This window comes from Mus caroli, unplaced genomic scaffold, assembly GCF_978045245.1.
Source record: "Mus caroli unplaced genomic scaffold, Mus_caroli_1 scaffold_14, whole genome shotgun sequence".
Taxonomy (NCBI): domain Eukaryota; kingdom Metazoa; phylum Chordata; class Mammalia; order Rodentia; family Muridae; genus Mus; species Mus caroli.
This window is the reverse complement of record NW_028227269.1, coordinates 74,391,597-74,418,638: the sequence shown is the minus strand read 5'-3', so window position 1 is coordinate 74,418,638 and position 27,042 is coordinate 74,391,597. Positions and strand designations below refer to the sequence as shown.

The 27,042-nt window shown below is 41.5% G+C and overlaps 1 protein-coding gene across 10 annotated transcripts in view; it reads right to left on the bottom strand.

Moving 5' to 3' along the window:
* Syne2 (spectrin repeat containing nuclear envelope protein 2) overlaps positions 1–27,042 on the bottom strand; it is a 301,122-nt gene that overhangs the window by 196,251 nt on the left and 77,829 nt on the right. For all 10 annotated transcript variants that reach the window (XM_085830464.1, XM_085830470.1, XM_085830468.1 and 7 more), the window contains exons 10-22: positions 25,025–25,126; positions 22,413–22,550; positions 17,560–17,724; positions 16,560–16,672; positions 14,911–15,073; positions 12,359–12,437; positions 11,926–12,113; positions 10,094–10,258; positions 8,840–8,962; positions 5,860–6,033; positions 2,588–2,746; positions 2,120–2,293; positions 70–204 (exon numbers count right to left, since the gene is read on the bottom strand). In XM_085830464.1, the coding sequence (XP_085686590.1) occupies positions 70–204; positions 2,120–2,293; positions 2,588–2,746; positions 5,860–6,033; positions 8,840–8,962; positions 10,094–10,258; positions 11,926–12,113; positions 12,359–12,437; positions 14,911–15,073; positions 16,560–16,672; positions 17,560–17,724; positions 22,413–22,550; positions 25,025–25,126 (1,878 nt within the window). The remainder of the gene's footprint in view (positions 1–69; positions 205–2,119; positions 2,294–2,587; positions 2,747–5,859; positions 6,034–8,839; positions 8,963–10,093; positions 10,259–11,925; positions 12,114–12,358; positions 12,438–14,910; positions 15,074–16,559; positions 16,673–17,559; positions 17,725–22,412; positions 22,551–25,024; positions 25,127–27,042) is intronic.

Sequence of the window (27,042 nt, the reverse complement as noted above, 5' to 3'; positions counted from 1 at the left end):
AGAGGAGGCTCGGAAAGATGACCAGGCACAGGACCAGACCCACAAGCCCAAGGCCCCCTAGGCGCTCACCTCCCACTTGGCACTTGCCACTCGGCTCTGTTCTTCCAGCTGCAGCTTCGCACCACCGGGGACAGTACGTTTCAGTTCTTCAACAGCTCGCAGATACTTGGCCAGACTATTGGTATTAAGAATTTCCAATGCTTCCTGAAAGGAAAAATTGTGAAAATCTGATGCAGATCCTCTGGGCTAACTTTACCAAGTTAGAGCAGGAAGGACCACAGAGGGAGTTTATGGCAATGATCTAAATAGTCACAGGAGACATCTTGTAGAAAGTGGAGACTGATGGCCTATTTCTCTATCTTGCCTCCTTTCAAAGAGAGTACAAACTAGTTTTTGTTGAAAGGACTTTACCTACTTGGCATTTGAAATGATAAAATTAGCATACAATAAGGCTTACAATAAGACTGTAGGGTTTATTTGGCAAATATTCAACACTAGGCAAGAGCAATATTGTGCAGTCTGGAGATACCATTACATCGTTACCAACCAGTCCACAGACAGTCCCGCCCCAAAGAAAAAGCTGCAGTAAACAGCTGGGGACAGGCTTGCTGGTTCGGTGTCTGCTCCTCCCTGGCACATTCTCTGAGAGCAGGGACCTGGCTTAGGTAACAGTGAATGGCAGAACCAAAAACAAGTTGGGAAGTTTCTGAGAAGGGCTGGAAATGCACAGGAGAAGGAAGGACTCTTGAAAAGGCAATCAAACAGGACTCACACAATGCACATTAGTTAAGCACCAACTGTAGACACAACACTATACCCTTCTCTCTGTCTTCCCTGAGAAGTGAGACCACAGTCTCATTTGTTGGTGTGAGCGCCCATCATCATTTTTAAATTTAGGCATAGGTGTGTTTGTCTGCCTCTCTGTACATACAGGCAGACATGGGCATGTAGGTGTCTGTGGAGACCAGAAGAGGCTATTGGATCCCCTGACACTGGAATTACAAACAGTTATATGTTGCCCAATGTGGGCAACCAAACCCACGTCCTCTGCAAAAACAGGTGCTCTGGACCATGGGGCCATCTCTCCAGCCAATTTCTCTTCTTCTTTACAAGCTCACAGATGGATTCTTCTGAAATCTACATTAGCAACTAATTGGCTGAGTGACCTCTTGCTTTTCTGAATCTTAGGTAGCTAGGGCTGGCCTACAACTGCTAGATAGTGTAAAAGATGACTGGGGATTCCCAATTCTCCTGTCTCAACCTCCTGAGTTCTGAGATTCCAGGAGTATACCACGCAAGTTGTCCAGGCTCCCACTGACATACACACAGAGCTACACAGACACACACAGAGAGACACACAGACATAGAGACAGACACACAGACACAAGCACAGACACAGAGACAGACATACATATACACAGAGACACAGAGACAGGCACACACACATATAGGACACAGATACACAAAGAATGACACACATACACCACAGACTCATGTTGGGAGGGGGCTAGCTGAGAAATGGAAAGGTCCATGGGAGGTGAAAGGGCTGAGAAAAATATTTTCATGTATGAAAATGTCACAATGAAACTTACTTATTACTTATTATGCATAATATAGATGTGAGTACACACACACACCTAGTAACTAATAAAATAAATTAAAAAAAAATACAAGAAGCAAACCCTCTCTAGAGAAAACAATACTATTGGGTCTTTAAGTTACAGATAAGCATATGATTATATAAATTTTCTCATAGGAAGTTAGTAATAGTACTTATATTCGCAGAGTTTAAACTGACAGTGTGCTTCTATGCATGCTTTTTTCCCATTTAAAGCCTCAGAAAATCAGGTACCTGGGCTGTACTGAATTAATACGCTCATTTTACACTAGAAAAAAAAAAAGCCAGAGAAGCTAAGCTCTTCTCAGTCTTGGACTCAGTTACGCTCTCTGTCCTCTTCTTTACTTGAATATTTATCTTTCTGCTATCAGGTGAACAACACCTAATACCGGGGAGACTTTCCAAGTTGACAGTAGTTCTGTGTGGAATTCAGTGAAGGAAGCATCCAGATGGCAAGCACTTGAGAGCGGATATCTGTTCCCATGGGAACAAGCGTCCCACCTTGTACTTCAAGAGGAGTCCACCAGGGCGCTCTCTTTGCCCGAGTAACTGCTCAGCTCTCGAGATGGAGGACTCCAGCTCCTTCTGTGCCTCCTCCAGCTTTAGCCCCAGGTCTAGCTCCAGTGGTTCATCACTTAAGTTCTTCAACACTGCAGACAATTCTACCATGGTGATCTGTGAAGGAAAAAAAAAACCAAAGAAACTCTCGAGTGAACAGCTGGGCCAACTTCTTACTAAACTCTTGTGTTTCCAATATTTTTTCTAGTAGTTTATATTTTATAATCAGGCATATAAATATATAATTGAAAACATCTCTATTTTCCAATGTGCTCTACATTATAAGGAAATAAAATATAATGTAAAATTAATATTTTATAAAGTATTTCCAAGATTCTGGCCAGATCGTCCTCTTGGCCCAATTTGGTCCTTAGCGATAAATTCACTAAATAAAGAGCATTAACTAGAGACCTGAACTCCTTGTTTAGCTTCTTGGATCTTTGCCTGAAGGCCAGCTCTGGGGACATTTTGGAAGGGCTCCAGGTTCGAAGGCCTTTGAACATCCATCTGTAAAGTATCTTCGGTTCTGGCCAGAAGTTCCTCATACACAGAGCCTTTAGCAATAAGATGCTATAAAACAAATCAGAGATTGCAGTAAATATTCAGATTCTAAGTCAAACACTAGCATACCTCAGGAAACTGGAAAATGGTAACTGTTAATCCAGAATGAGGTAAACTTGTATTCTTAAAAAAATGTTCTTATTAAAAACATTTTGAGCTAGGGATGTGGCTCAGTTGGGATAGTGCTTGCTTTCCATGCGTGCAGCTGAGTTCCATTCACCATAAAATCAGGAGTGCAGGAACACAGCTGTGATCAGAAGGTCACGGGTATCCTTAGCTTACAGCAAGTTCAAGGCCAACCTGGAATGCAATTGACACTACCCCAAAATATAAATAAATAAGGGTTGGAGCAATGGCTGGCAGGTAAGCAACGCTTGCTGCTCTTGCAGAGGACCTGAGTTTGGGTCCCAACACCCATATCAGATGGCTAATAACTGCCTCTAAGTCAAGTTTCAGGAAGGCACCCTCTTCTGTCCTCACAGGCATGTGCTCAAACCACACACAAACACACACACACACACACACACATCTTGCTAGGTGTAGTGGCACATGCCAGAATTTGGGAGACAGAAGCAGGCAGACCTCTGAGTTTGAGACTAGCCTTGTTTACATAGTAATTTCCAGGACAACCAGGACGATATATCCTGTCTCAAAAACCAAACCAAACCAAACCAAACAAAACAAAACAAAAAAACAAGCAAACAAAAATAATACATAAATCTTGAAAAAATAAATCTTAAATTTTTAAAATAAGTAAAACATTTGAAATACTATATTAACACATTCAAATTCTGACAAGATCTCTTATAATTATTTTTATTCACTTTACATCCTGATCACAGCCCCCTTCCCTCTTCTCTTCCCAGTCTTACCCTTACAAATCCCTCTCCTATTGCCCCCTCCCCTTCTCCTTAGAGAAGGAAGTCCCCCTTGGGTACCACCCCATCCTGGGGCATCGAGTCCCAGCAGGAGTAGACACATCCTTTCTCACTGAGGCCCAACCAGGCAGTCCAGGTAAGGAAAGGGAATCCAATGGCAGGAAGCAGAGACTGAGACAGCTCCTATTCCGCTTTTTAGGGCACCCACATGAAGACTTTAAAGAGAAAATAAATAAGCCCCTTAAAGAAATACAGGGAAGGGTCGGGTGTGGTGGCACAGGCCTTTAATCCCAGCACTTGGGAGGCAGAGGCAGGTGGATTTCTGAGTTCAAGGCCAGCCTGGTCTACAAAGTGAGTTCTAGGACAGCCAGGGCTATACAGAGAAACCCTGTTAAGGAAAAAAAAAAAAGATAATTCAATCTTATTTGTAAATAATGACTTTCTAGCCTTCAAGTTAGTATAAAAAAAAGTTAACTGCACCTCAGGAGCAGGAGGGATAGGATAAATCAGGAGTCAGGCAGGGAAACCAAGCATGCGCAGGTGGCTTTGACTGGTTCCCAGGTAGCAGGAGTGGTGATTTTATCTTTATGAAATTAGAACATTCACTTCTAATTTTGACTTTTTTCTCTTTTTTAATTATATAAAAAGTAACAAATGAGCTCATGTAATAGACAGGGGTAGTGTGTGACGAAAAGGCCCCTTTCTCCAGCTCTCAATCACTCCTTAGCATTGACTGTAAAGTATTTGTGTCTCTGCCAGGAACTGAGTACAGGTCAAGACACACGAAGAAGTTACTGTTCTCTTCTTACAGATATTTTTCGGTGGATATGAAAGTATAAAGTATGACAGCACAACTCTTAAACGGACAGATCATCCACATTATCTAGAAGCCTATCTAATCTTAAAATACCTCTGGCCTGGCACTGTGGCGTTCACCTGGTCTCTTACACCCAGGAGGTCCAGTCAGAAAGGGTCAGGAGCTCAGGCATTTGAGGGCAGCCCATCTATGTGAGCTTTGTCTCGCCCAACTCCCAAATGATATATATTTAAAGAAATCAATACTAAATAAAATATATGTGACCTATGATTTTGATACGGTAGAGATTACTTAACTCTCGAATTACTGAGGTGATTATAGCAGGATTATATTCTTACTGTTTATAAGAAGGATCATTATTATTGTTTTCTTAATAGATGTAAAATAAGTTGAAATGGAAACAAGAAAATCATACTCTAGGGCCCACAAGATGGCTCTGTTAGTAAGGGTGCTTGCCACCAGGCCTATTGATCTGAGTTTAATCCCTGGGACCCACATGGTGAAAGAAGAGATTCAATTCCTGAAGGTTACTCTGATACCCTTCATGTGCAGTGTGGCATGGTGCCCCCACACGAAGTAAATAAATGTAATTAAAGAAAAAAAAACCTTAAAATTATGCTTTAAAAAATCTGCTTAGTATTGGACTCCTATTTCATTTATTTCACTAAGACAAATTGCAAATGATCTACATTTAAAAAAAATGAAACTAAAAAAAGTAGCAGATAAAGTTCTTCTAATGGTATTTTGTAAGAATACTTTTCAAACTACTAAGTTATCACCATCACAAACAATGAAAATACTGCAGGTTGAGCTATAGGCCTTTCCAGCAGCACAGATGTAGCAAAGTCTACGGGTGGTCCTTTATTCCGTAAACTTCCTATCTTGTCCCAGGTACGACGTGTTCCCCTGATGTTACAGCTGTGCTGGAATTCGGGAAAGATCCTCAGTTATCCCAAGTAACAGTGGGATACACTTGCACCTTGTTGCTTCTTACTCGAGGCAATTTCTGGAGGATGGATGCAGAATGGAGTTCAAACCGCCCAGTCACCCCTCCATCAGTGAGTTGGGGACATAACTGGTTAAATGGGAGAATCTTCAAGGCACAGATTACATAATCCGTATGTTCCCATTGTAACTAGCCACCAGAGACTTAATGCATTCATTCATCTTACTGCCTCTCATGCAGAATGTTATAATCCCCACCTTATAGGCAGGAAAATGAGTCAAGACCTTATACATAGAAAGCATTCCAAGCATATTACGTGGAAAGCAATCAGTGATTAGATTGGTGCCATCTTAAAATTTCCCAATACAGAAAATTAAATGCAGGCTCATTACTCTTTGACATTTTTTGTTTATCTTAAAACACAAGCCCACATGAGTTTCCAATCATGAGTGTTCCCTCTTAAACATGGTCACATCCATACCTGCAAGGTGTCCGCTGAGGAGCCATCGGCATGGTCTTGATGTTGAAGGAGATCCAAGATGGATTTGGTTTGTGACTCCCAGGTTGTCACCTGTTTGATGAGTCCTTCAACTTCTTCGTTCACTTTCAATTGTCCGGCTGACTCTTCATCTTCTACTTCCCGCTTTTCCGAAGCCTAGAACAGTCAGAGGGGTCACTAAGAAGATGTCAATGCAATATGAAACATTGCTTATATCACCATCCTAAAGAGCGTGAATTCAACACCAAGTTGCATAGTGTTTGCTTAATGACAAGGACAGAGAAACATATAAGGTATGTATTCCTAATGAGTTAGAAATTTATTAGGTTCTCTGCCCCTGTGTGACCATCACAAAGCAAGCATCCTTCTACAGACCCAGATGGTAGAGCCTACTAGAAATCTAAGTGTTGTGTTAGAGCTACTGCCACATATTTGTGTGCACACAACTGCGCGCTTGTGTTGTAAGACCTTAGTTTGACAGTGATAATATGAAAGTACACATCACTTGACAAATGAGAAGGTCGATCATGCACGTTATTTTAATTATATCCTTTCTGTCAGCCAGATAATATTATCTCGTTTTATAAGGAACACTGAAGCTTAGAAAGTTAATCTGAATAAACTTGAGTAAACTCATATATAATTAACTTTAGCTATTACTAACACTAATTATACAATATGATCAAATAGAGATACAGAGCCAGGCACGAGGTCACATATCTCTAATCCCAGCATTCAGGAGTGTAGTATTCTGAAGCGGGAGGATTGTAATCTTTAGGACAACTGTGTTATGTAGAAATACTAAGTCTCAAAGGGAAAAAAAGCAAAAAAGGGATACTCAGTATGGTAGCTTGTGTCTGTAGTCAGCACTCAGGAGGCAAAGGCAAAAGGCTGTGTTTGAAGACAGCCTGGGCTACATAGCAAGACTATCACATGTACACACACACACACACACACACACACATTTAAAATAATAAAGGAGGCTTAGACAAAATTTCAAAAATAATTGAATCTGTTCTCACTAGCAGTCTCTCAAAATTCTGTAGCTTGGTAGCTTTGCACAACCAACAGTTTCAAAGTTGGTTTTAGCTAGGCATACTGGCGCCTGCCTTTAACCCCAGTACTCAGAATCTCTGAGTTTGAGACCAGCCTGGCTTACTTACTGAGTTTGAGAGTAGCCAGGGTTACACAGAGAGAACCTGTATCAACATACACACACATATGAACAGGTATATATCTGAACTTTTTAAGAGTTCAGAGACTTATATTTTAAAGAGCGTCACATAAATTGAGATCCTTCCAGATTTTCTTTGATTACACTCCTTCCTTCTTTCTTTCCTTCTTTCCTTCTTTTCTTTTCTTTTCTTTCTTTCTTTCTTTCTTTCTTTCTTTCTTTCTTTCTTTCTTTCTTTCTTTCTTTCTTTCTTCTTTTTCATGCAGTGGTACAGACAAACCCCCAGCTTTCTGCATAACAGACAACTGAGTGTTTTGTCTCTATGCTATTAGCCCATTAGGCATTCTTTTATTTTTTCTTTCAATTTTTATTTTATGTGTGTCAGTGCTTGATTCTGCATAACAGACAACTGAGTGTTTTGTCTCTATGCTATTAGCCCATTAGGCATTCTTTTATTTTTTCTTTCAATTTTTATTTTATGTGTGTCAGTGCTTGATTGTGTAGGGATAATGTTTACATGCACTGTGTGAAAATGTGTCTCTGGTCTTCTTGCCTGTCTAAGGCACCTTCTGATCAGTCAAAATAAAAAACTGATGGCCAATAAGCTGAGACAGGACTAGAAGGTGAGACATCAAGAGAAAGAGAGAACTCTGGGAAATACTTAGGAGTGAGATTTGCCACCCAGACTTGCAGTAAATTGAATGTATGATACTGGGGAAAGGTATAGTATAATTAGTATAGTATAACTGAGTTATGAGCTAATCGGGGAAGAAGCCTAGGTGAAGGCCTAGGCATTTATTAATAAATAATAAGTCTGAGTCGTCATTCAGGAATTGGGGTGTGGGTGGAGAAGCCAGAGGTTATAACCTCCATGTATGTTTGTACAGCTGGTGTGTGTTTGGTGCCTACAGAAGTGAGAAGAGAGTGTTGGATCCCTTGGACCTGGAGTTACAGTCAGTTGTGGACCATCATGTGAGTGGCTGGGAATTGAACCTGGGCACTAAACAAGAGCAGCAAGCACTCCTAACCCCTGAGCCATCCCTCCAGCTGCTAGGCATTCTGAAAACATTAGCACTCCTTCTGCCAGCTGGCTAAAGGCATTCAAAAATCGCTTATGTAAGGTGATGTGGCTGGGTTTGGGGCATGGCACATATGCAAAGTCACGGGCATTACTGTCACACGTGTATTTTTGGTTCTGTAGTCTTACTTACAGTCTAACACCCTCCAATTGTCCACCACAGCAAAGAGTATTAGTGTATTTCTTCCTCTCCACAGAAAGTAAGCAACTCAAAAAGAGGTTGGTGGCTCGCCAACGCTGGAAGTTAGTTGCCAGGTGTGCCCAACCCACAGCCCACATGTGGCTGAGAAGATCTACAAGACGGCCCAGCACACAGTCGCAAACTGATTTACACATTAGGTTCGCTTGCGGTTTGTTGTTTGGGTCACTCAACTGCCACCTCGTGAGCATAAACTCTGTAGGTGGTGGCAGGGTGGCCACATCTGATAGAGCATTTTCAAACACTCCTCAGAAGTCCTCCAAAGAAAATACAAACTTGATTGGCACCACTCAAAAGTCCTGCCTACTTTTATTGACATAGAAGCATAGAGTGGGTGACCAGAGAGACATGAAGTGACTTCATGAGTGCACCCACCAGAGCATGTCCCTAATCAACTGAGATGTGACTGTTACCTAGCAATGCACACCCACTGTCCTCACCATCCTCTTCTGAGGAAAAATAACAAGGCTACATTGTCCCTCTGTGCCTAGGCAAAGCTTTCCAGCCTCACCTTTACATCCTCACCACGGCTTCCACCAGGCTCTGCTGACATAGCTGACTCCTTAGACAGACTCGTTCCAGAACTGTTCCCAGGGGGCTGGTCCTGAATTTTCACAAGTGGCAGTTTCAGCTCCTATAAAAATTAATTTCGTAAGTTTCATGCTCGTGTTTCTAAGTTTTTGATAACATGTATCAAAAAATAGTAAGTGGAAATATATAATTAAATATATTTTAAGATATATCAGTTAACAATAGTGTTGTAAAATGACTATTTATGGCCAGGTGGGGTGGTGCACACCTGAAAGCTCAGTACTTGGAAGGTGGAGTCAAAAAAAAAAAAAAAATCAAGTATGCAAATCAGCTATGCAAACAGTTCATCACAAAAACACAAAAAAATTGTCTACCAAAATTATCTGAGAAATTGTTATAAATAAGTAAAAGAATAATTGAAATTTTTTATTATAATTCTGTTTTATGATAAATATTAGTGTAAAGTATAGGCTCTTAAGGAGTTTGGATAGGTACAGCAATGTTTATGTTTTTGACAAAGGAACTGACATGCAGACATACATTAGAAATGCCCAAACACTAAGCGTTCTCTTCAGTATATATGAGCCCAAATAAATTATGCATATGTTCATACCTACAGTGGCTCTCACAGCCCACACAGCCAGAAGAACCAAAATGTGTATCACGTGCTAGATAAAGAAATACAACCTGACATAGTCAGACAACAGACTTCTACTCTCTAGTAAAAAGGAATAGAATGCAGCTACACAGTACATCTGCATGACCCTTAAAAACATTGTACCACGGGCTTAAAGCCAGTCACAAAGCAGCACATATGATTCGACTCATAAGAAAAGTCCAAAGGAGCAAATCTATGGACAAAGAAGATGAACGGTGGTTATCTAGGGCTCGGAGGTTGGAGAAGAAATAGTGACAGAAGCTATAGGTGCAGATCATCTCCATGAACTGACGATAATGTTCTAAAACTGAGAGCCAGGCAAGCGTGAGCTCAGATCCCCAGCATCCAAATGAAAGTCAGGGAGAGTGGTGCACAATTGTAACCCCGGGGCTGAGGAGTGACAGACATGATCACTGGGCTTGCTGGCCAGCTGGTCTACCCAACTGGGGTGCTCCGGGTCCAGTGACCTTGTCTCAAAAATAGTGTGGACAGCAGATGAGGACACACACACACACCCCTACATGTGTGACCAAATATTATATCCCCAGAAAGCGGTTGCCAGAAACAGGAACTTACAAGTGGAGTTTTGGTGATGAACTTTCTCCATCTTTTATTGAGCCTTCTCAGTTCTTTAGAAATAGATGCGGCAACTTCTCTACTGCTGACTCCAATCAGGAAACTCCCCACCTCATTCAAAGAAGTGTGTTTTACGTTCCACTGCAAGAGGGTCTCAACGGGAACCTACATCACAGGTAAGCACCAGAAATGTTTGATGTTAGAATTTTATTGCTATTATCCAGAAGGCTCTGCTAAGGCTTATTCTCAGCAAGACTGAGTGTGAAGGCCTTTGAAGAGAAACTGACTTCCCTCTTAGAGGGCCTCCCAGCTTGTTTTCTTGGGTTGCTGCCTAGCAGGTGCTCGACACTGTCCTCCTGGCCCAGGACTCTTCAGAAGTGCCTGGTCAACTTTTCTAAGTATCTAATAAACTAACAAAGGTTCTCAGACTCATCTGATCGATAGAGGCCATACCACTGTGGTAATGGTTTCAATAGAGGCAATATTGCCTTGATACTTGATATTTAGTATCAAGGCCAAGAATTTCCTAAGTCATCTAGGGCAAATATGTAATACTGGCACAGTGTCTATGTGATAGATGCTACCAAGTCTCCTTTAAAATTCAAAGTCTCTTTTAAGATCTCTGGAAGCCCAGAGTATCTCAGCAGAGTCACATTCAAGATGGCAACCTTCCCCAGGTTTATGTATATTCTAATATCAGACCCTGAAAGACAGAAGAACTATTGAAAACCAATGGTATGAGCTTATAGGACCAACACAGGTGACAGGGAGACGAGGGAACTTTCTAAGTCTAAGGTGCTCTCTGTGCACTCCTATACTCCCTGCATTTCTTCCATACCAAGAGCCTACTGTCCACAAAGTAATTCTGCTCCATTCAGAGTGAAAGGCTGTCTTGGTCCACTTTCAACAACAAAAGTGAGTGACAGAAACCCATGCCATTTCCTAGCTGGCATACAAAAATAATAGTTGCACTGACATTCCTTCCACACATCTGATATTAAAATATACATAACTCAGAAAAGTTACCATCTTGAACATACAATCCCGAACCTCTGCCATGATGCCAGAGATCTTGTTAGAGCTTTGTAACTCTGGCGTGGTCTCAGCAGCATTTATCTCCTAGAACCCATGCTGCTACTAAGTTGTGGAACTAGAAACTAGATGACTTAAATTGGGAAGTGTTAAATAATTCTTGGCCTAGAGACTAAGTAAAACCGTCATGAAGGTGGTATTAGCCTCTATTGATCAAATGAATCTGGGACCCTCTGTAGGAGGGAAATTCAGAAAAGATGTAGGGGAAAAAGGTTTTAACTAAATGGAAAATTATAATTCTTAAAAACAGTGATTTAGGTAGGCATGGTAGTACATGCCTGTAATCCTATCAGCCAGGAAGTCCCATGAAAACAGGACAGTCTTGACTCTGAAGCCAGCCTAGATCATATAGCCAAGAGCCTGTCTCCAGGTTCTTGATAGAGTGATCCAAAAAAAAAAAAAAAAAAGCTGTATTATTATGTAAACATGCGTGTGTGTGTGTGTGTGTGTGTGTGTGTGTGTACACAATTCAAAGGAAATACTCTCTGACAATTACATTAGGAAAAAACTAAGTTCTTCTCAAAATCTTGAAGAATTTTCTAGAAGATATGTTTACTCCTTTGTGTTGACACTCAACTTTTGGAGTCAAAATGGGCCTCCAAACAAAAAGAAATAGAAAAGTTCATTCTAGCTGGGCATGGTAACGCATGCCTTTAATCCCTAACTTGAATGGTGTATGTATGTAGTCAGTCTCCAAAAATAAAATGTAAAACTGGGATAGGACCATTGACTTCAAATACCTCTTTAAGTTGTTCCTTCTTTGTCGAGTCAAAAGAAGCCTTTAGTAGGGCGAGATCTTCCTCGAAAGTTACCCAAGACATCAGTGCTCTTTGCAGTGTGGCCTTCGTGTTATGGATGTATTGTCTGCATGAGTGAACATTCTTTTCCAGCATCACATACTCCTCTCTAATACTCTCACATTCTCTGGCTGCATCAGCAAAACAAACAAAAACAACAAGTCTTACAAAACAGTTTTTGTTTGTAACTGTAATGACACAGGGCTATCACTAAGAAAATTATTTGCATTAACCAACAAGCATGTTGCCTAACAATATTAAAAGCAAAAGAAAGGAAAGCAGGCATGAAAACAGTTAATGTCCAAACCATCAAAGTAAAACAAATGTCATCTTGAAATGATAGCTGACCCATTAAAAAGCAACTAGGATACTTTACCCGAGTTCTTATACATTTCTTCACATTTTTGAAAAGAAGCATCAAGTTGAACTAGGAACTTTTTTTCTCCAGTAAATTTCTGTGGAGAGGGAAAAAAAATGTTGACAGATTTTACTTTTGAAAATGTGCCAAGAAATCCAGATGTCAGTATGTGATGTCAGTATGTGATGTCAGTATGTGATGTCAGCATGTGATGTCAGCATGTGATGTCAGCATGTGATGTCAGCATGTGATGTCAGCATGTGATGTCAGCATGTGATGTCAGCATGTGATGTCAGCATGTGATGTCAGCATGTGATGTCAGCATGTGATGTCAGCATGTGATGTCAGCATGTGATGTCAGCATGTGATGTCAGCATGTGATGTCAGCATGTGATGTCAGCATGTGATGTCAGCATGTGATGTCAGCATGTGATGTCAGTATGTGATGTCAGTATGTGATGTCAGTATGTGAAAGGGCATGGTTGCCAGCAATGTTTGAGTACGTCAATACCACCACACTGCAGCAGCAGAAATGGAAGGAGTGGTTCGGGAAGGGTGGCTAGGACTTAGGAGATGCAAGAGGACAATGACCCAGGGCTATCACAGCAGATTCAGCTTAACATAGCCATGTGACTTTACACTGCTTCTGGCTGATGGGAAAAGGCAAGTTTATCAGTCATAGCAGATCCAAGCCTTCTAGCTCACCTGTCTTAGTAACATAGTGTAACTGTGTCAATAGCTTAGGCTTCCCGGCCTTACGCACATTAATTAGTAAGTCTTCATTCGCTACATTAGGTTCCTTTTTCAGGAGCTCTCCCCACCTGCACAGAGACGGCTGTGAAACTATCATTAACTAAATCAGCTATGGAAAATCCTGGGGCTAACTCAGAGCCGACTCTAAACTCCCTGTTTATTATCTTAGCGGTTCTCAACCTGTGGGTTGCATAAGACCATCAGAGAACAGATATTTACATTACAATTCATAACAGTAGCAAAATGACAGTTATGAAGTAGCAACAAATAGTTTTATGATTGGCGGTCATCAAACGTAAGGAACTGTATTAAAGTGTTACACCATTAGGAACGTTAAGAACCACTGATTATATTCTTATTTTGTGCTAGCTAACTACTATGATTACTGAGCCAGTGAAATGTAAATCCAAAGCTGGGCATGATGGCACACTCCTGTAATCTAACACTTACAGGAGAGTCGGGAGTTCAAGACCAACCTCATTACATATGACCCTATCTCAAAGTACCAATGAACAAACAAAAGCCCAGAAAAAAATAAAACTTCAGAGAAGACAAAGTTATATGTAGTACTGCTCTCCATGTTTTATATATAAATAAAACCTAGCCCAGTTTAGAATGGTGCCTCCAATTTGGAAGAGCATAATATTTAAATGATCATTTATAAACAGATATGTATGTCTTCATCATCCTCTTCCATTTCCTTGAAACTTATAATTTTGAGTTTTTCAAGTCTCCCCACCCTCCATTCCCATAAAGAAGGCGCCCCATGGGGTTTCCATCTGAATTTCTGCATGGACACACCTATGCTTGTAAGGACACACCTATGCTTTTGGTTTTGGTGACGTGTTTTTCTTTGAAGCATTTAAGCCATTTCCTACTCAAACTTGGGGAAAGGGCAGCCAAGAAGGCACCACAGAGCATAAGGCACTTGCCACCAAGCCTGGAGGACTGCATTCAGTCCCTGGGACCCACGTGACAGAAGGAGAGAATTGACTCCTACAGGATGTCCTCTGACCTCCACACGCATCCGTGGCATGCACCAAAGTAACTGAAACTATATTTTTTAAAATTTCAAAATAAAACTTGAGGGGCGGGGGCTGAAGAGATGGCTCAGTGGTTAAGAGCACCGACTGCTCTTCCGAAGGTCCTGAGTTCAATTCCCAGCAACCACATGGTGGCTCACAACCATTCGTAATGAGATCTGATGTGCTCTTCTGGTGCATCTGAAGACAGCTACAGTGTACTTAGATATTATAATAATTAAAAAAAAAGAAGAAGAAGAAGAAAAGAAAAGAAAAAAAACTTGAGGGGCTAAGCTACAGTGTACTTAGATATTATAATAATTAAAAAAGAAGAAGAAGAAGAAGAAGAAGAAGAAGAAGAAGAAGAAGAAGAAGAAGAAGAAGAAGAAGAAGAAGAAGAAGAAGAAGAAAAGAAAAGAAAAGAAAAGAAAAGAAAAAAGAAAAGAAAAGAAAAAAAAACTTGAGGGGCTAAGACCAAAGTTTTCAAAGAAAAGAGAACCATTGAATGGAAGCATAAATTGAAAAAAGAACAAAAATAAGCAAAACCTTGTAATGGGAAAAGACCACAGCAGAGCCTTCTTTGAGGCCCTAACCATCCTAACTCCATCTTGACCATGGCGATCCTCATCTTCTTACTCGTTCTCTAGCAGCTATTTGACCACCACGCATGGTTTTCTCCAGGGAAACTGAAGCTAATGAGCCCTACCAACAAACACCCAAGCCCAGAAAGGGAGAATCCCTGAGCTAATCCAGAAGCAGGAAAGGGAAGCTGACGCCCAGCCCGCAGCCGCTCACATGCCAGTCTTCCAGCAGGATTTCCACAGACTCCTTGCTCTCATAAGTGCCGTTCCAGACATCCAACTTGGCCTTCGCTTCATCAAGCAGAGCCAGAACTGAGCACTTAGAGTCATGAAACTCCAGGAGTGGGATGAAGTTTTTACCCAAAACGTTGTTGATTCTGGAAAACAAACAGGTTTTAGAATGGACCAAGTGTCAGATAAAGAAATCCTGTGATTTAATTTTTCTATTCAAACACATGGAACTCAGATGTATCTTCAAGAGTGTCCCCAGCCCTGTGCTCTGTGTGTGTCTGTGTGTGTGTGTGTCTGTGTGTGTGTGTGTGTTTGTGTCCTTCCATCCTCTCTTCTCCTTTTAAAGTCATGTGAAACAAACACTCTGGCAAGATATAAAGCAACATTTCTAAGGTAAAAATGTAACAGAACACTTTCTGAAGAAATTATTCTCTTATTGAGAAATCCTGTTAAGAAGACCCTAAGGAGCAAACTATCTTAGGATTTAAAAACTTCTGTATAGCTGGGCATGGTGGCGCACGCCTTTAATCCCAGCACTTGGGAGGCAAAGGCAGGCGGATTTCTGAGTCCGAGGCCAGCCTGGTCTACAGAGTGAGTTCCAGGACAGCCAGGGCTACACAGAGAAACCCTGCCTCGAAAAACCAAAAAAAAAAAAAAAAAAAAAAAACCAACTTCTGTATAATCTGATCCAGCTACAATTGTTTAAAGCTTACATATGAAGCCAGTTTCAGTATTAAGGCTAACATTGTCTTGTTATTATTGCCATAAGCTACTTATGAGTAAAGAAAAACCAGAAGACAGTGTGGACAACAGTCAGTTAAATGACTTTTCTACTAAGAATGGATTTTTTAAGATTTTATGTTATTATTCATCGATGTGTATACGGATGTGTGTGTGTGTGTGGGGGGGTCTATCTGTCTATTTGTGTGGATGCAGGTGTCTAAAGAGGCCAAAAGCGGGTGTTGGGTCCCCTGGAGAGTTGGGAGACACTCAGTGTAGTTACTGGAGAGTTGAGCTTGAGTCCTCTGCAAGAGTAGTAAGTGCTTACTCACTGAGACGTCTCCCCAGCCCTTATATTGGTAACATTTTACAGGTTTTTTAAAGACTGATTTGATTTATTTATGTCTATGTGTGTTTTCATGATTATGTATGCACACGAGTGTGTGACTATAGATGCTTATGCACACAGAGGCCAGGAAAAAGCCTTAGATCTCCCTGAGCTGAAGTTTTAGTTATCTATGGGACCCCAGGGTGCTTACACGGGTGCTGAGTCTAAACTCTGTCCTCATGATTTGCATAGCCAGGGTTCATAACTGATGAAGTATCTCTCTACCCTTACTCCCTGCCTTAATCTGTTATCTTTGTGAGGAGCCCAGATTTACAAACATGAAAAAGGAGTGCACTCAGAAAGGCAAAGCCCCATCACAGGAGTCTACTGCTCAGTGACACAGGATGTGAGCATTTATGCTGCTATTGCAAACCATGAAGGTGTGGTTATCGAGATGCAGACAAATATGTCAGATGTTATCTCAAAGTCTCTATGCTTGTGGCATGCAAGCAACGCTATTGCTAAACATGAGCGGGAATCGCTCATTTCATTCACAGAGCTTGTGGACTGGCACTGTCACAAACCGTCTTGTCATCTCCTCCAGTTTAGCAGGAGGCACAGCTGGCAGGCTCTTCTCGGCATTGGTTTGAAAGGCCATGAGAACATCCGAATGATAGTCAAAGCTGCCCATCAGACTCTGAAAGAAATTTACAAATATGAAAATCCAATTTATCTCTAAATACTGCAAAGGCAGGAATCTCCATTATGCCTATGTTATATCTGTTTTTCAAAAAAAAAAAAAAAGGCAAAAAACCTGATGGATTGATCAATTGATTGAGATAGAGTCACAGATAGAGTCACATATTGTAGCCTTAAACTTGTGGTAATGCTCCTGTCTCAGCTTTCGGAGTGCTATGCTCATAGGCATGAGCCACCATGACTGGCTCTTATCTGTTCCTTTTTACCTAAGATTGTCATACCCATTATTTCAGCATAAAGGTTTTTAGGTGGGACATTTTCCCAAACGGTGGCAGGCATTGTCTTTGGCATAGTCGTTAGCAAAATCCTTTGTTTTCCCAAGTCTCTCCATGCGTCTGTCTAGAGGCATGACTGCTCGAACTCTCACAAACCAAATCTGCCCACACATTTGCAATGAGAACCCAACCACCCTCACTTTCTTCCCCTTGCCATCTTTTTGGTTGTTTCTTGGTTGGATGTCACTGCTGATTTAGAGCTGACTGGACTCCACCTTTCCTGATTTCTCTCTTGAACAGCTCAATAGTTGTGAACGTCAAAACATCTCCATTTCATTGGGAGTTGTTTGTGTCACAGAATCTCATGTGGCTCAGGTGGCCTCAGACTTACTATCAAGCCAAGGATGCCCCTGAACTCCAGATCTCCTGCCTCTACCTCCCAGGTGCTGGGATGATAGCTGGTGCCACCATGAGAGTCTCTGGATCCCAAGGGACAAAAGCTACACCACCCTCAGCCACCACTGCATTTGATTCTCTTCTTCCTAGAATACAGTCTTCCTCAAGGACGGACCCTAAGAAAGGTAATTTTTCCATGAGTTTCTTTTCCTACCTTGAATGAAGATAGTTTCCCTTGGATCAGAGTCCTGGCTTCAGAGTAACTCTGGGAGGTCGGCACCCCTTCTTGCACAACACCCTCTATGTCCTTCAGCCATGCTTCGGTCTCTTTGAGCGGTGAAGGCAAGGCGTCATCCAGTTGGGCTCTCCACTCAGCGACCTGAAATAAGGCAGAACGGTCAGTCCTCAACCGCCTGTCTCTTCACCAACGCATGCTTACTTCACCTGCCTCAGAAAGCCAAGGCTGACTTATTAAAGGAATTTTATCAGTGGGCAAACCTCTTAGTTCTAAATATCATTTTACTACTTGAAGAAGAGGAATATAATTAGTTTAAAAGCTGTTGGAACAGACAGAAGCGGGGAATATGGGATTGGGAGAATCTCACGGAAGTTGCATGGAGGAAATTGGAACTATTTAAAGTTCTCCTCCAAACAGGGATAGTCTCAGAAAGAACTATCTGAAACACCGCACGGCCATGTGTCCTTTGGCTGGTTTTAGTCAGAGTTTCTAGATGAGCAGAATTCCTCCTCAGGACAACACTGAAACCATACTTCACAAGTATGCACGCACGCGCGCGCACACACGCACGCACACGCACGCGCACACTCACACACACACACACGCGCGCGCGCACACACACATGCACAGCTTGCTCTCTCACTAGCTCTGACTACACCTGACCCTCCCACTTCTTTTCTTCAGTAAATCCCATCTTGACCCAAGTTCTCATCTTCTACCATGCAGGTTCTGGGAATCGAAGTAAGGTCATCAGGCGATCTACAAATACATTTACTTCCCTAATATAAATTCCATATGATTCATGTAATTTAGCAAATGCTCAGTTGGGATGCCTATTTTTATGTTCCTATATGCCCTGAGTTATAGAAAATGACGTTAAGAACGAAAAGAAGAGAAAATGGAGGGAGGCCCTGCTCTAATTCAACTCTATTCTTTGTGCAACTAAATGAAAGCTCTCTGTAGTTTTAATGAAGTCAAAACTTTTAGAAGACAGAGGCAACATTTACCTTCATTCCTTCCTATTCTTGAACACTGAACACACACACTCACACACACACACTCACACCACACACTCACACACACACACATACACACACTCATACATATCCTTCCTGAAAGGATTATTTTTTAATTTGGCTGAAAATGTATGAAAAGTTTTACCAGGTCAAAATCAGATAATGTTGCTACTATCTGCAGCAGGCTTAAGAGGAAAAAACTTACTAACTTACGTGCATATATGAAAATGCCATAATGAAATCCATTACTTGGTATATTAACTTTAAAATTAATAAATAAGTAAAATATACCTAGATCTATAAACTATGAAACCAGAAACTGTATAGATGGCACTAGCTTGATATGCATAGTGAGTTTAAAATTAACATGTATCACTTCACTGCACCAAGAAAATTATCTGCAGAGCCTCCTAACTAAAAAATAGATTTCCAATATACTATTAGTTTGAAGCTTTTAATCTTGCGAAGTAATTCTTTTTTGTGGTTTTTTCCTCATTATTTCAGATAATTTTTCCAAATCATATTCTGAAAGAAAAAAAAAAAAATCAAGCCAGGTCTCTGTGGACTGGAACACTCTGAACTATGCAGACAACAGCTTCACTGATTTTCATATTATTATGGACCAGTTGCTGCACATTGCTCCAGTCATTTTATAACAGCCAGGTTCCCAGAATGCATTGGGAACTATTCTCTGGTGGTGAGATTCCTTGAGCTGCACTAATTCCTCAGAAGACATCTCTAGAGAGTGGCTCCCGGAAGCCATGCACACCTAACATATATAATTGTGCCCTTCCCCCAGCCTTGAGCAGGCTAAATAGACCTTAAGTGCTTGTCACAGTTGGACCTTAACGACCCAGGTTGAGTCTTCTGCCTTGCAGCACCTGCAATTTCCTAAGGAATTTAGAAGAATAGACAGACCTTGCTTTGCAACTCAGTCCCAGCTAAATCAAAGGATGGGTCTGTGGGCTCTCCCTATATAAACGCAGTGCTGAACATTAAACTTTGAGCCTTGATCAGAAACTTTGTCTTGGCTTCATCCTTCTCTCGCACCCTGTCCTTTTTCATTTCCAGCCTCCCTTTCAGGTAGGCCCAGTTCTCCATGGCTGCTGGACAACTACATATAATAAATGATTTGGAAAACTAGGCTGTCACTTCTGATCCGCAAGCCGAGATTCACCCGGAAAACAGTGAGCCAGACTCTCTGTAAATGTAACATGAGTGAATTCTATAATGAACTCAATAAATTCATTTAAAAATCATTTAATGGGGGGCTTCAGAGGTGTCATACTGCTCTTACAAAGGGCCCAATTAGATTCCCAGTACCATTTACCTAGGATGGCTTACTACTGTCTGCAGCTCAGGCTCCAGGGAATCTGACATCCTCTGGCCTCTGTGAGAACTGCACTCACATGCATAAACACACAGATACAGATAGATGTGCACATACACATATGCACACAGAGACACATACATAAACATAAAAATAAAATGTTTCATTAAAAAACATTAGCGGCCGGGCAGTAGTGGTACATGCCTTTAATTCCAACACTTGGGAGGCAGAGGCAGGCGGATTTCTGAGTTCGAGGCCAGCCTGGTCTACAGAGTTAGTTCCAGGACAGCCAGGACTACACAGAGAAACCCTGTCTCGGAAAACCAAAAAAAAAAAAAAAAAATTTTTTTCTCTCCCATCTGGTTCCACACATTGTCTGTGAGGCTAAGCTGCCATGCTCTTGCAGATCAGCTCCCAGCATGCATGCTGAGTCACTCACAACCACCCATAACTCCAGCTCTTCTGACCTCCACGGGCACCTGCACACACATGCACATATCTACCCCTAACTCACACACACACACACACACACACACACACACACACACACACACCCTTATATATAAAACAAGCACAGCATAATGAACAGGAGGGGGAGGGGGATGAACTATTTGAATGCAGGGTTGTTGGGGGTTGGGGAGAGGCTGGAGAGATGACTCAGCAGTTGAGAGTATGTACTGCTCTGCAGAGGACCCAAGTCTGGTTCCCAGCACCCATGGCATGTGCCTAAGCACCTTCAGCTTGAAGACATCCCAATGTCTTTGCCTCTGCAGACACCTGCACTCGTGTGCACACACCCACACTGAGACACATAGGTGCACACCTAATTCAAAACAGAATACATATTTTTTCTTTTAATTTAAAAATAGACTTTTTATACAATATACTGTGATTACAATTTCCTCTCCCATGCCGGGCAGTGGTGGCACACGCCTTAAATCTCAGCACTTGGGAGGGAGAGGCAGGTGGATTTCTGAGTTCAAGGCCAGCCTGGTCTACAGAGTGAGTTCCAGGACAGTGAGGACTACACAGAGAAACCCTATCTCGAAAAACCAAAAAAAAAAAAAAAAAAAAAAAAAATTTTTTTTCTCTCCCATCTGGTTCCACACATTGTCTATCTCTTGTTAGAAAACAAACAGGCATTTAAGGAATGATAATGAAACAAACATTTTTTAAAAGAACTTCTGAAAAATAGATGTTACATGGTAAAAAAGTTGTATAATAAGAAATCGTACAGCTTAAAATTTAAACTATAAACAGTTCAGAATGTACATTACAACCCCTAGAGCAATCACTAAACAATAAATAAAAAGAGCCCAAAACTGACATATTAAAACAGAATTTTTTAACATTTCTGCAGAATAAACACTCTTTATCTTCACAAAAAAAAAAAAACAGATTTTTTTCTTTAAATAAAATGAAGATTCAAAACCAGAGGAAGCACACAAATCAAAGAGGAAAATAATATTTGTAAATTAAATGATTGGAAGAATTATATTAAGTATAATGTACTAAACACTCCCATTCAAAGGTCAGAACTGTCAGAATAAATAAGAAAAGAAAAATCCATGAGTTGTCGTTAGTAGATGAACTATAAAGACTCAAATGGGTTGAAATAAATGAGGGGGAAATGTCTAATTTAAATAGCATCGGAATAACAGGGTCAGAACATGACATCCATATCAAATGAAGCAGATATCAAGCAAAACACTCACTAAATATTAGTAGTATATTTAGTGAGATATTTCAGAAAGTGTCAGTTCATCAGAAAGATACAACTCTCATGAGTCTATTACATACTTAATAAAATTTTAAAATGCACAAAACAGAACTTGACAAAACTGAAGAGGGGTTTCCACAGATTTTTAAACTTCCCTTTCAGCAGCTATAGAACTAGACAAACGCCAGTCAAGACATAGAGAGGCTGGACATGAGTATTGGCCACCTTGACTTAAGTGATATTAATATCATACAAAATTGCTGAAAGATACAAGCTTTTCCAGAGGCGTGTGGTTTTAGTGTTACACCATATGCTGGACCATAAACCAAATCTTAATAATCTCAAGAGGATGAAAGCCATAAATGTGAATGACACTCACAAACACAACCATCCTACATGTGTTTCCAGATTGTCCTCCAAGCACATATTGATCCTGACAAATGATGGGAGAGAAGAGTCTACAGCTCACCCAAAACATCAAAAACCTCCAATAGGAAATACTACCTTATCCTCTATGGTAAACCAAGATTGATGGCCAATGTAGCTTTGGATAATCTTGTACTTAAGCAGAATTCCATAAACCTCCCTTAAAATTAAAGTCCTACATAAATGATATTGTGTGGGGAGGGGGCAAAGCCGGATCCTGTGCTCTGGTGAAGCACCTACCGTCTCCTAGAGAGCCCCTGATCAAAGTCTAGAGTCAAGACTTTTCCTAACAAAGCCACCCCAGAAGAGTTCTAAGTGGCGTACGAAACACAGTCACCTGGTGCATGAGGCTGGCCCAGCCTTGTTGCAGCCGTGATTCATCTTCATTCAGCTCTCCCATCCTCCCTTTCAGTGACAGGACATCAACGAAGGATTCCTTTTCTTCATTCAGTGACTCCATAAATGACAGCAGACTCTGCAGTTAGACGAGCATTTCATAACAACCTTGAAACACGTCATTCCATTTATAAGACGTAATCTGCTAATTAAAGGCCTATAGCTAAAGGTTATGTTAAAGTCTGGCTTAGGCAAAGGTTAAAAATCTTTGAATCCCGTATCCTTTCTCTACCCAGGTCGCTTCAGTCTGGTAAATTGAATAACAACAAAATGGCCCACGGGTGTCAGTTATGGGATTTCTACTGCAAAGGAGTGGCAAAGCCACCCGTCTCTAGACATCAGATCATGATGCCACCTGTGAAAATCTGCCCAGCCCAGAGCAGACAAGACAACTGCTGCCCTGATATTTCCTGTAGAAATGATGGCAGCTGGTTTTGCTTTTGTGGGATGGGTTTCATTCTGTACCTCATATTGGTACGGAACTCACTATGACCCAAAGCTGGCCTCAGACTTACAGCAATCGTCCTGTCTCAGCTTCCCAAGTGCATGACATCCACATCTGAGCCACACAAAGATTATCAACGTGGCTTGTGACAAGCAGAGATGATTCAACTCTTCCCCGTGCATCCTGTCCAACTAAAACTCCCTTCTGCCTGCACTCGGAATTTCAGAACAAAGTTTCTCTTGGTTTGCACTTGTATGCAGTATTGGTGTTTTAGAGTTACAATGTGTGTCAACACATTATACAATCATTAACAATCTTCCTAACTATACTTGATAGAAGCTGGGCATGGTGGTAGAGACCTTACAGTCCCAGATATGGGAGAGGCTGAGACAAAAATGATTTGAACTCAAGAATTCATGGGCAGGGTGATGAAATTAGTACCTTGCCTTGAAAATAAATAGATAGATAAGATAGATAGCAAATAATTTACTTTATCTCTGACAACTAATAGCTTCACAAAACTTGTTATTGAAGAGACATTAACCTATGATACGTTTCTAAATCAAAGGCATAGTGGGAAAGTGGGAGCAAGGGGTGTTCACTGAACAGTGAGCACCTCTTCAACCTCAAACGTGTGCGGGGGGGGGGGGGGGGGAGAAGGCATAGATCCTATGGATCCTGTGCTGTTCTGATCAAAGGAAGAAGAGAATGTTTGGTCCTTTCTTCCCCTACAGACTTTGAGGCAAGCAGGATGGCATGGCCTACAAGTCACATGATCCATTCAGTGTTGGATTTGGAAAAGCTGACTCACCCAGCTCCCTCAGGGCAACGGAGGCCCAGAAAGGGCTAAGGGCTGCAGAAGCATATGACAATATCATCCTTATTCAGGACCAAACACTGGTGGGAAGCACAAAATTACATAGCCAACGGGTTCCAAGAAAGCTTCGTTTGCTCTCTCCAGGACTGTACAGTTAATAACGAACATGCCCTGGAAACTCAACAGAATGTGAAAAGACCAAAGCCTTAAAGCCACACTCTACCCTTGAGAAGCTGTGCACATTCAAAGAAGTCATTTAGTCTCTCTAAACCCCAGTGTCTTCATGTGTGAAACTCATGAACACCACCCAGTTCATCGAGATGTGTTAGCCTGTAGAAGACTAGTCAGCAAGGGTGCTCCATAGCAAATGGCCAGTGTTCAGGGATAACATCACTTCTATGCACAGGACTCCTGGATGAAGCCCTGTACTCTAATTCTAAAATGTGCAATTGATATCCTGTTTTCTCCCCTCTCATTCAGTATTCATGATGAGCGAATGTTCTACTCAAAACCAGGGTTGAAGAACATTACAGGGGGCAAGATGATAAATCTTAAGCTTCATGGACCATTTGGCCTCTTCCCCAACAGCTCAGGCCCAGGTATAGCATGGAAATAACTATGAGGAGTTCTTTAATAATCACAGTGCTATTCTGATATCATTTTCTCTGCAAAAGGACGAGTCCAGGGCTAGGGGCTATTGTTTGGCATCCCTTGCTGTAGAGCCCTGAAGCTCAAACTAGTCTGTGGACTAGCAGTATCAAGAACCATATTAGCAACATGAGATCTTGGGCCCTGGCCAGAGCTCCTGACTCTAAACTTGCATTTAACAAAAGCATCCATGAAGATGATTTGGTAGAATCATGAATTGGTAGAATTCAGTACCAAGTCTGGGTTGTTTAATACTAGTTTCTAAAGTGTGCTTGTGATGGTAGGAATGAACATGACACACCCCCACCCCCATATAGGGCATGGCACTATTAGGAGGTGTGGCCTTGTTGGAGTAGGTAAGTGTGTCTCAGTCTTTCTTCCTGCGTCTGGATGTAGAACTCTCAGCTACCTCTCCAGCATCACTCATGCCTGCCTGCACGTCGCCATGCTTCCTGTCATGACAATAGTGAACTAAACCTCAGAACCGTAAGCCAGCCCAAATTAAATGTTTCCCTTTATAAGAGTTGCTGTGGCCATGGTGTCTCTTCACAGCAATAGAAACCCGAAGATAGTACTTTTCTAAATGTATACTTTGTCACTCTTCCCCAAAGCAGTACAAACGAGTACCTAGAGCATTACTCACATGATACTTGTTAGAGTAGGTCTCACTTGCTGAGTCCTTCAGCATCTTCTGGAATCTCTTCTCTTGCAGAGTTAGCCAGACCATAGCATCCCTCACCTTGGCCTGTAATTAAACTATGAGTGATTTCTATGAACAGTAAAAATGACAGCTTAAAAGAGCAATGGATTGTTATTTTACACCAATGACTCATAATGGCCAAAAGAAATTCTGCTGGTTCCTGTAGCACCTTATGTTTAAAATAGACTGACACTAACACCTCAAAATCATATTGCCAAAAAAGGATTTCTCAAAAGAATATATATATATACACATACACACACCCACACACACACACACACACACACACACACACATATATATATATATATTGGATTTGGAAACTGGTATGTATATATTCTCAGAATATATTTATATGTATGTGTGTGTATGTATATATTTGTATATATACATACACACACACACACGTATATAATGGGGACTGAGAGGTGGCCCATAGGCTAAAATCAATCGCTGCTCTTCCCAAGGGCATGGGTTCAATTCCTAGCACCCACATGGCAGGCAGTTCACATTTGTCTGCAACTCCACTTCCAGGGTATCGGATGCCCTCCTTTGGCTCCACACACACTTTAGAGGCACACCTGTGTCACACATCCAGACAAACATGCAGAGACATAAAAGTAAATAAAAGAGCATCGTTAATCCTAGCACTTAGAAGGCAGAGGCACTTGGCTCTCTGCCTGACGATTTGATTAATGGATCCAAGGCCAGCAGATCCTGGTCTGCTTAGCAAGTCCTAGGGCAGCCAGGGTTACACAGAGAAATCCTGTCTCAAAAAAAAAAAAAAAGTACCCAAATCTTCACATAGATAGATAGATGTAGATAGGTAGGTAGGTAGATAGACTATCCATTTCTAATGTTCTTTAGTTTTTTTAGGAAACATCGTCATAGATCATTTTTTAATTTTTAATGTTGTTTATCATCATGGATGATGAGGTGGACACACACACATGGCAAGGCAAGAGTATGGAGGTCAGAAGACAGCCCTGTGGAGTCAGCGTTCTCCTTCCACCTCCCGGGGGCTGCAGGGGTTGCACTAAGGTCACAGGCTGGCTCAGCAAACGCCAAGCATTTTGAGCTCATGTTATCCTCCTGACAGCCTCCTAAGTCACTTTACAGCAGGTTCACTGCCAAGAACAGTCACACTAAAAAAGATTGGGAATACCTCAAGATTAAGCAAACAAACAAACAAGAACAACAAACCCACTAGCACAGTTTCAGGGTGTGCTGTCCTATAAAAGTGAGGGGTGCCCTTTCCCCTGATAGTTTCAGTGGTCTTGGTCACAGCAGAATGCAGATTTTTCTGCTGGAGGGTAAATCCAGAGGTTCCCGTTTCCCAATCACTTGCCTTCTTATTCTAGTAAACAAAAAGGCGGCTTAATATTTTTGTCCCCAATTTCATAGGCAGTTGAATCTGTAATTTTATATGAATATTAATTAGGAGGGAGGAGCCTCTCAGCGAGTCAGAAATGAGCCGCACATTTCTAAGCCTAGCGTCTCCCAGAGAGTCACCTCCAGAATCAGCAACAATGTTGCCGACAGCCTGGGCCAAAACCGCTGGAGAGGCAGCCTAGTTCACCTGACAAAAGGTACGTAAACATGCTTGAGAAAGCCATTTAAGAGAACATTTTAAAATAGTGTGGATTTTATTAGGATTTTGTTACATTCACCACACTCACTTATCTTCATGGACATAAGGAAGTTTCTTTTCAGCTCAGTGGTTGTAAACTGAGTAATCAAAAGCCACTTAGCAGCGATTCCAGGAAATCTCCAGAAGCAAAGGCCAACAACAGAGCACAATGCCTCCCTGTATGTGGAGCACACAATTCCATTCAGACAATCCCATACTGACCAAGCTGTGAGCGAAAGGGGACAAAATCTGCCAGCTGGAGGCATGGCCAAGTATGTTAAACTGGAGGAGGGCAGTGGCTGCATGATCGTGTAAATGCCTAAAAAACTGA